Source organism: Asterias amurensis, chromosome 9 (assembly GCF_032118995.1).
Source record: "Asterias amurensis chromosome 9, ASM3211899v1".
Lineage (NCBI taxonomy): Eukaryota > Metazoa > Echinodermata > Asteroidea > Forcipulatida > Asteriidae > Asterias > Asterias amurensis.
This window is the reverse complement of record NC_092656.1, coordinates 4,991,174-5,001,321: the sequence shown is the minus strand read 5'-3', so window position 1 is coordinate 5,001,321 and position 10,148 is coordinate 4,991,174. Positions and strand designations below refer to the sequence as shown.

At 39.2% G+C, this 10,148-nt stretch overlaps 1 protein-coding gene across 1 annotated transcript; it reads right to left on the bottom strand.

The window, feature by feature from the left end:
* Positions 1-177: 177 nt before the first annotated feature.
* LOC139941340 (tRNA-uridine aminocarboxypropyltransferase 2-like) lies at positions 178-10,064 on the bottom strand. Its single transcript, XM_071937782.1, has 5 exons — positions 8,461-10,064; positions 6,307-6,492; positions 5,584-5,782; positions 4,512-4,640; positions 178-3,859 (listed from the first exon to the last, which is right to left on the bottom strand). The coding sequence occupies exons 1-5, from the start codon at positions 8,691-8,693 to the stop codon at positions 3,728-3,730; spliced, it is 879 nt and encodes a 292-aa protein (XP_071793883.1). The 5' UTR covers positions 8,694-10,064; the 3' UTR covers positions 178-3,727.
* Positions 10,065-10,148: the final 84 nt, after the last annotated feature.

Sequence of the window (10,148 nt, the reverse complement as noted above, 5' to 3'; positions counted from 1 at the left end):
AGCGAGTGCAAAGACCTTTTTCATGGGGGGGGGGGGGGGGGGGGGGGTCGGGGTTCGGGCTGGTGGTAACTATTTTAAACTATCTTAATAAATTGAACCTCTCTTTTGTGCATTTTTTTAAACTGGGCCCTGGGTTGAAAAAAAAATACACCTCTGCAAAGTATAATTATTGTCAGTTTTTAAATTTTTATTTTATCTTTTGGCTTGAATTCTTATCACTTTTCTACATATACACAATATAGTATTGTTAAAAACACTGTTCTATTTCCTTGAGTGCATCAACCACTGTTTTGGGATACAAGATCACAAATTAAAAAACAAATTTTACAACAAAACTTCATGTTTTCATTTTGCGTAGTTACATAAGAGTCGGATGTGTATGGCACAATAGTACCTGCCGTCGATTTCACAAAACTCTTCCTAACTTAAGACTAATCTTAGGACTTAGGACGAGTCCCACCCCTGCACTGTAGCATGCAGACCTTAAGATTAATCCTAAGTTAAGACGAGTTACTCGTCCTAACTCGAGATAAGACGGGGTCCTAACTCTTTGTGAAATCGACCCCAGGGTTTGCTCATTATGGAGGTTGCTATACAAATGATTGCCCCTAATCATGTGGCGTAGCAACTGTCTCGATAGTCTGAGGAATTCAATTGTAAGTGGTGCATTGTAATTAAGCAATTCATTGCACCAGACATTATTCAAATCTAACTCGCAAATGGCTTATTGCACACTGCTCCAAATTATGACAGAGCTATAGCCGTAGCTATAGCCGTAGCCAAAGCCAAGGCTTGGAAAATGATCAAGATTGAAAGTTGCCAGGGGAAATACCGGTACTGGTAATTGTCTGCATTTTTCTCATTAACGACAACAATTTCTTGAATGTGAAAGTTTTGCAGATAGGAAAATAAGTTGTAGCACTTCAATGACTATACTAGTGAGACATATCTTCTTAAGCTTTTATTTTGTAGTTTTTGTAAGATTTCACAAGTTTGTTTTCTTCATTGCATCTAATGGAGTAGTTGTTGATAGAAAAGCACATTGCAGTTATATTTTTTTTACTGGCTTTAAGTGCTACAATTTTTTTTCCTTTCTGCTATTATCCGACTAATAAGGCTACCCACCACTTGTGAAAGTTTTGGATAAAACCTGATAGAACCAATCAAATTCAGTGGCAACTTATTCAAACAAATTAATTGTCCTAAAATAAGGTTGGACCATAGAGAAAGGACGGTTGGACCTAGGTAGTGTCAAGCAATTTATAGAACCTGACCATCCTAAGGGCCAACTACTGCAAACCATTAGCTTCTGAACTCTGCATCAAAAAGATACGTCCCCATCTGAACTTTCTAACCTCTCAAGATTCACAATGAAAAACCCTTTATTTAGATAGAAAGAATTCCCTGAGGCCGTTTCAAGCTAAACAGTACCCCCTAAAGAGGAAAAGTACACTAAATTCATTTAACTGTTTAATCCCATCAGCTCACTGCGACTGATCAAACAAATACTATTGTACGTGTACACAGGAACCAAAATGGGTGGCGAAAAATTGCTTCAGTACAATTCTCACATGAGGGGAGCTAGAGATTCAAACAAATAGCAGGGTCCTGTGTGTCACTCAGAGGGACCGGGCATTGAGAAGTTGACAGGCAAGACAAATAAAAACTTTTTTATTGGTTCAACAAAATCAGCATGAGAGCCGTTCCTGATTTGTGGGCCAGGTTTTGGCTCCAGGAAAGTTATCTTTCTCCTTTCAGGTATTGTCAAAGTTTTGTTAACATGTCTCCTAAAAACCCTGAATGCAATATGAGGGCACGGAGGAACTCTGCACTATGTTGGCAACCACAGCTGTGGTTTAAGAAATCTTTACTTTTGGAGAAAAGCTTTTCCAATTCAATACATCTTTACAAAAGATCTATCGTGGACCACTTTACCAATTGCAGTGACATTTCTTGACATTATTTACCAATTACAGTCACATTTTAATCACGACACTGTTTACCAATCACAGTGACATTTCATGACACTATTTACCAATCACAGTGACATTTCATGACATTAATAATCCTCATCGGTTCACAATGTGTCACTGCTACACGTTCAAGGTCTTTATTTTTGAGTGTTTTCAGAAGGTCCTGTGATGGCTGCTTTTAGTAAATGCGCCTAAGCTTTTTGTCAGGGAGCACACTGGGCTATAGTAAACTGTGTGTTTTATTACTTGCGCCCTGGAAAATTAAATAGCCCACATTTTACAAATGATTTCATAAATGTATAAAAATTCGTTATTTATTTGTTACTTCCATGCACCATCCTTGCACGCAGCCACTGAATTTTGAAATTCAAATAGCACAAAAAAATAAGGCAAGCGTGTTAATGCCACGTCGCCTAAAAAAGGTGACACCGATACCTAAAATATGCAACCAAAATTTATTTTGATCACGTCACCTGAACCCAGGTAAACACAAAAATGTGCTAAGCACAGAAAATTATTGCTTGACAGAAAATGTTACCAGCCAAATTTACATTAATTAAGTTTACATTTTTGTGACTGGTGCCCCACTCAAAATTGTGCTTAGAAAAGAAATTCTTTCAGCAGAATTTTCTGCTCAACAGCTTTAGGAAATTGGGCCTGAGGTGAATTAGGTCGACATGTTGACATGCTCTTGGGTGCTGAACTTGGCAATAGTAAAGGACAAATCAAAAAATAAGAAACAGAATTATAACATTAGGAGTAAAAACATTCTTAAAAACATTAAGAAACAACCAACAGTTTTTGCTTAAAGCAAATATCAACAATCTTAGTTTGAGTTGAGAGACACTATTTTTGAACCAACTGATTTTACATTTAGCTTCGGCTACAGCTTCAAGCAGTTGATTGAGTTTGTACTTGGCATGTCCAAATACGCGGATATGGCTGTTGCTGCTGAACAGTCATCATTTTGGTAAGCAAATGTTTGATGTCATTGATAACAATCGTCATATGTCTGCACTGATCTATTATTTTATCAGAAGAGTTGTTTACCGAATGTTTCAAGAGTCCGAGGAACTCATATTGGGGGGCAACCTCCAGATCAGCAAATCCTTGACCCTGGAACCATTGTGCCACACACATCCATTAAATGTTTTTTATCGGTGTTCCTAACTATGCAGAAGCTGACTCCGACTTGTGTGATGTAGCAAATTTCTCAATAGTCTCAGGAATTTAAGAGCAAGTTCAAGTGCGCACATTTAGTCCACCAGTGGTTGACCACAGACTAGCAACGTACATGCGCAATGACGTACTCACCCGAACGACTCGAAGCAAGTCTAGTCAACATTCCACCTTTTCTCTAAAGTGTCACTGGTTCCCCTCTGCGCTTAACACATGTTAGAATGGAACATGCTGTTGGGACCAGTGAAGAAACCATGGTCTCGAGGCTGGTTCCAAATGGTCGACCACAGTAGTCAACCAATGGTCGACCAGCCTGTGTTCGAGTCAAAATGATCAACCTTTAGTTAACCATTGTGCACACTCGAACTTGCTCAAAATTGAAGCGGTAGATTGTGAATGAGATCAAGCAATTTACCAGACCTTATTCAAATTTAACTTGCTTATGGCTCATTCATACATGCTGCTTCTGGAGCCAAACCCATAACCATAGCCAAAAGCCAAAGCCAAAAGCCATAGCCATCAAGCCATAGCCACGAGATTTAATAGACTGATAATTTTGTAGTATGGAGCAAACATCAACTTTTCTCTGGTTTACTCTTAGGAAGGTACTCTAAGCCATTCTCTCTTAGATGCTCCTTGCTATGGTGAACAGCGGCACCATGGTCCAGCTGAAATTTACACAGCGCCCTCAGGGGTCGGAGCAGAGTCTAAAAGAATGTCACAAAATCAAACCACACTTGCATAAATGAGAAATAGGACACTAGAATCAAGCATCTTCGCAATCACCAGATAGCGCCCTCTTTTAACTAAATAAGGTCAGGTCATGTTTAATTCCTTACTGCGCTTATATCGCACGTTTAGACACACTGGACACTTTTTGTTCTTGTCAAAGACGAGTATTCTCATTATGTGTATCTCAATATATACATGAAATAACAAACCTGTGAAAATTTGTATTCAATTGGTTGTCGAAGTTGCGAGATAATAATGGAAGAAAAAACACCCTTGTCACATAAAGTTGTGTGCTTTCAGATGCTTGATTTCGGGACCTTGAAATCTAATTCTGAGGTCTTAAAATCAAATTCCAATATTTGAATGGAAAATTACTTCTTGAAAACTACGTTACTTCAAAGGGAGCCGTTCCTCACAATGTTTTATACTATCAACAGCTCTCCTTTGCTTGTTACCAAGTAAGTTTTTATGCTTACAATTATTTGAGTAATTACCAATAGTGTCCCGTGCCTTTAAACATGGCCATGTGATTACCTCTTGTTCAATCAGAATGGATAAACCGACCCAGCTATTTACAAAGGTGTATTCTAACATCGATAAATAACTAATTGGTTCAGGGAAGCTTACCTCTTGTATTTCAGGATTTTTGTCCAGGATGGAGACAGAAATGGCGACTGATTCCACTGTGGATAGAGATGCATTGGTAGGCTGTGTTCGAATGACATACTCACTCAAATTGCTGTTAGATAGTTGCACCTGTGGTTGAAAAAAGAGAGACAAATACGACTTCAAGCCAAGTTTTTCCCTTTTTTGACATTAGTGAGACTTGGTATATATTTAACAAATTACAAAGACAAGTGGATTGGATCCTGGCGTCATTGTCAAGTTCCCTCGCCAAAGTTTCAGGAGGTTAACTTACAAAGTACCCAAGTATCACAGTTAAGAACAGGCTCCATGTTTTGATGGTGAGGCCATCTTTGTTGCTCACAGAATGATCAAAAGTGTTTATACAAAATATTTATTGTTAGGCAACCTGACAGACATATTTTGCAACCTACTTTTGGTAATTGACCCATAGTTTGTGATATCTGGGTTGCACTAGACCTCTCAATGATAAAAACAAAACCTCAAATAGATACATGTAGACTATTGTGGCGTGTCATGACCAAACGGTCTAATGCACCACACTCAAGTTCTTGTCATCAGTGTGTTTGTTTGAATCCAGTGACAAAAAAATCAACTACAGTAAATACTTGCCAGGGGTAAATGGTTACCTGTGAGGGCAGAGATGGTTCTTGGGTTTGTGTCTACAAATTTGGCAGCACAGGCTGTATACTCCCCAGGGAGCTGACAGTTGAGATGGTTTAGGGAAATTAATTAATGGCCCAGTGACGCTCTAGGGGGTAAAAATGATAACTAGGATTTGAAACTTTGCATAGCTGTAGTCTAAAAAGTTACTAAGTAGCACCATTTGTTAATCTCTTTTGAGTAGTGGTGGTTCCAAAAAAGTACCGGGGGTTGACAACTCAACGTTTCGATCAGTATGCTCTGATTGTCTTTGAAGAGGGCTGGTTTCTGTTGCTAGATATGATGATTGATTGTCTTGAACGACAACGAGTAATGGATTTGATCGCTGTATACAAAGCCACTAATATTTTTAAAAGCAAAACTGATCTGAGTTTTGATCTGAAATTCTTACCTGCCTTGGTCGATGAAAGATGACATTGCTTTTGTACATACTCTTGGCCTGATGCCAAGTCCCATCAATCACAACCAGATTGTAATATGATTGGCTGTCGGGAGGAAGGGGCGGGACTTCAGAGACGTCCACTGCCTCTGGTCCCGGGAATAAGACCAGGGTGTTGGGGTCTTTGCATACTTCAGATAGATCTGGATGACTGAGGATAAACAGAATAAGTGCAAAGGGAAGATCCAAAATCAGTTCCTCAAACACAAACTCATCAAATAGACCTTATGCACATGACGTCATTTCAGTAGGGCGCCCTCACCTAGAGGTCAAAAGGAGGTTGTTCATTGGCCAATCCTGTGCGCCGCACGTACAAATCTGTGCGTTTCGATTGTTTCATCACCGTTTTTCCACTAAGATGGCTGCTGGATGACGTCAATGCATAAGGTCTACATCTTATTTCTTTTCATTTCATTTCATTTCATTTCATTTTATTTGCCAGCAAACATGAAAAAACACAAATTCATTCTGTTAGATCAAGTATTGCAGTTATAATAATGAACAACTGGAATTGTACATGCGGCTATTAGGCATTGACCTACCTACCACTATCATAATCAGAATTTATAAGCCTGGATTTTGAGATGAACTTGTTGGTTTTTGGGAGAGTGAAGACAGATCTTACAAAGTGAACAAGAGCTGGTTTGACGAACCGTCTGTAAAACAAACCTGTACCTGGTTTCTGAAAAGCGTCGACCACGAATGACACAGCACTTTCCATCCTGCAAACAGTTGAAGAGTATGGGTACAGTCCGCAAAGACCGATTCTCTTCATTTGGGTGTTGAATCACATAGACTGATGTGGAGACTTTCAGCTTGGTGCTGGGGAAGTACGGACAAAGGCACACTGTAGCTGGACGACTGAGAAGAAAGTCAATCAAAACAATTTTAGAATTATCACTGTACACCTTTAATAAGAAATGAAGTGCTAGATATGCTGAATCTACAAGGATCAATAAATGGTAAAAAAACACAAAAAACCAGCTGTAGGAGTTATTAGGCCTACATCAATTAAGATTCCAAGAACCATGTACAATCTTTCACTTTCGGACATTTGTGATAATTATTGTATGAAAATGCAATGTAATTTTTTTAAAAAATGAGTTCAGACTCAGACTCAGAGCTCTGAGTTTCTTGGTCTAATAAGTGTTACACCGATGTATTGTATGTAATTAAAGTCTAATATAGTTGCAGGGTTAATTATTATGTGTTAATTAAAGGCAGTGGACACTATTGGTAATTTGTTAAAGACTAGCCTTCACAGTTGGTGTATCTCAACATATGCATAAAATAACAAACCTGTGAAAATTTGAGCTCAATCGGTCATCTAAGTTGTGAGATAATAATGAAAAAAACACCCTTGTCACATGAATTTGTGTGTGTTTAGATGGTTGATTTCGAGACCTCAAGTTCTAAATCTGAGGTCTTGAAATCAAATTCGTGGAAAATTACTTCTTTCTCGAAAACTATGGCACTTCAGAGGGAGCCGTTTCTCACAATGTTTTATACCATCAACCTCTCCCCATTACTCGTCACCAAGAAAAGTTTTAAGCTAATAACTATTTGGAGTAATAATATTTATATTAATAACCACTGCTGATTGGCCCAGTGAAAAGAAGTCACCATTTACTCTGTGATTTAAAGTGTAAGTGTAACATTGTCATATGGTACTTGCCACCACAGTGAAGTCTATGGTGGCCCCGAAGGGACATCGCATAACGCAAACGTGTGCGCACACGTATGCAATGTCGTGAAACAAATCGCGAATATATGCGCACATGTATACAATATCGTGAATTAATTCGCGAATATCTGCGCACACGTATGCAATGTCGTGAAACAATTCGCAAATATGTGCGCACACGTATACAATGTCGTGAAACAAATCGCGAATATGTGCGCACACGTAAGCAATTTCGTGAACCAAATCGTGAATATGTGCGCACACGAGTGCGATTTGTTTTGCAATGTCGTGAATTTTATTGCATACCATGTTGCATACCATTAGGATGATGTCATAGTTGTGGATAATTTGTTACCGATCTAGGGAGTACTGTGGCGCTACAGCAGGCTCCCTCTGTAAAGCATGTGTATACCCAGGAACTTGGCACCAGGCCAAGGACGACCACACGCCTCGCTTGCCTCACAACAAAGACTACTGCTGCAATGACTACCGCTTATCTCACTGTTGGAAAGAAACCCCCCAGATCATTAGACATTTTATTCAAAGGTATGCAACATGGTATGCAATAAAATTCACGACATCGCAAATAATATTCGCAGACGTATGCGCACATATTCGCGAATTGTTTCACGACATTGCATACGTGTGCGCACATATTCGCGAATTGTTTCACGACATTACATACGTGTGCGCACATATTCGCGAATTGTTTCACGACATTGCATTCGTGTGCGCACATATTTGCGAATTGTTTCACGACATTGCATACGTATGCGCACACGTTTGCGATATGCGATGTCCCTTCAGGGCCACCATAGAAGTCCCCTAAAAATTGCTCGTAAAACAAACAGCCACTGCGTTTCAGAGATTCTGTCCTCCTACCCCGCCCACCCCCCTTTGCCTATGGATAATTAACATTGACTCCAGAAGGAGGATGTTTCAAAAGAGGGTGCTATCACCGATACAGTTTGAACACACACAGTTCTCTGATCTGATCAAAATGGGGACAGTGGCAGGAGATTATGTACCCCCGGAGATTTGAACCGGTCTCCCCCCATACGACAACTGTGTACAAACTTCTTCTGAATCCTCCTCATTCCATGTCTTATCTTAGAGAAATAATTAAGAAGGGACAAGATACTTACCCACACCGTTCGCACATCTTTCGTTTACTGGGTGGATCGGCTGGAGTTGCCGTCATGAAATCACTGCTAAAAATATTATTTTCCAAACTTTCTTCTGCATTTTCAGGCAACACCTCAACTGAATGGTTTGTTGGACATTTCCCATGAATTGTTGACGCATGTATCTTGTCCATTTTATTTCCAAAATACCGCAAAAGAGTCAAACGATTAACAAATAAATGTAGCCGACACATGGATTTCTCTGAATTTGTTTTAACAAAAATATTGTTTTTCTTCTAGACTTCTCAAATGTTGTACAAGTTAAAAAGAGTCCACACGTAAAGGGCACAGACTACTAAAAAATCTTTATAATCTACCGCCCTCAAGAGTTGGTAAGGTCGTATCCGAATTGGCAGATACGGCTACGGCTGTTGTTAAGAACGTCCTGTACCTCAACGTACGCATGATGACCCGGAAATCTAGCCATAGCCGTTAATTAAGGCAGAAGTACTTAAACAGTTAACAATGGTCGTAGCCGTAGCTAGCTGTAGCCGAAAATTGTTATGGCTACGACTGTTGCTAACTCAGTTGAACTGTCTAAGTACGTCCTATACTTCAATGCATAATGATCCTGATAACTAGCCCTAGCCATAGCCGGTAATTTGGACCAGTGGATTTTGGAAACTGGCTGAAATATCCCAATACCTTTAACAATGGACATAGCCGTAGCTAGCGGTAGTCGCAAATTGTTACAGCTTCGACTGTTGCTAACTGTGTTGCTAAGTACTCCTATACTTCAATGCATAATGAGTGACGCTGATAACTAGCCATAGCCATAGCCGGTAATTTGGACCAGTGGATTTTGGAAACTGGGTGAACTATCCCAATACCTATTTCGACCCGGGAAATTAAATATTGAACAGTTTGTATTCTATCAAGGGCATATAATTATAAATTTCAGCCATACATGCATTTGACAACTAGTTGCATTCAGTGACAATTTAATGGTTACCAGTTTCTGCCAAGCAATATTTTGTCTGTTCTTGGCAAGTTTTTGTGCCTACAGGCTTAACTGTAGTCAAAACCAATCCCTCCTGAACCCTGTATAGCATGATACTCGAACCATTTAAATAAAAAGTTTGAATGTGAAAAAAAATCCACTTAGTACTTTTCTTTCAAGACGTACCATTTTTGGCAATTCGTTAAAGGGTTGCTTTTCACAACTTTGAAAAGGGGAAACTGGAGAAAAATACTTCATTCAGACACCCATATCTGTCAGTATCATTCAGTGGTCAATAAAGATGCTATCTTTTTGCACCATAGCTTTTGACAAGAGGCATCTTTTGAAGGAATTCAACAAAAATTGTGCCTCATCCTTCATATAAAGTGTTGGAAGAGCATAACTTAAACAATATGCCAAGATTTAGGCCATTTACTAGCAAATTATGCTTGCGGTCAACATTATACAAGTTAAAAGGAAAATTGCTGTGCCCCTTCAAGAACGAAATTCAAGGCCTGATAATAATCTGATACTGCATCACACAAAGTGCATGAAATCATTTTCTGAATTAGTCAAGGCTTGCGTTCATGAGGCGTTATTACGGGAGTTGTTTCAGTGCTGTATATGACCGTGAAATGCACTATGAGTCACAGATTTGAGGTCTGAATTTAGCTTAACAGGTCACAAACATTTACTGTATTGTTTAACT

What these genes read in the sequence shown, in the direction of transcription:
- LOC139941340 (XM_071937782.1), bottom strand. Translation starts at nt 8,693, where the DNA reads ATGTGTCGGCTACATTTATTTGTTAATCGTTTGACTCTTTTGCGGTAT. An exon ending in AAGATGTGCGAACGGTGTGG is followed by an intron (nt 6,493 to 8,460) that starts GTAAGTATCTTG and finishes CTTTCTTCTCAG; the next exon opens with TCGTCCAGCTACAGTGTGCC. An exon ending in TCTTTCATCGACCAAGGCAG is followed by an intron (nt 4,641 to 5,583) that starts GTAAGAATTTCA and finishes TTTCAACCACAG; the next exon opens with GTGCAACTATCTAACAGCAA.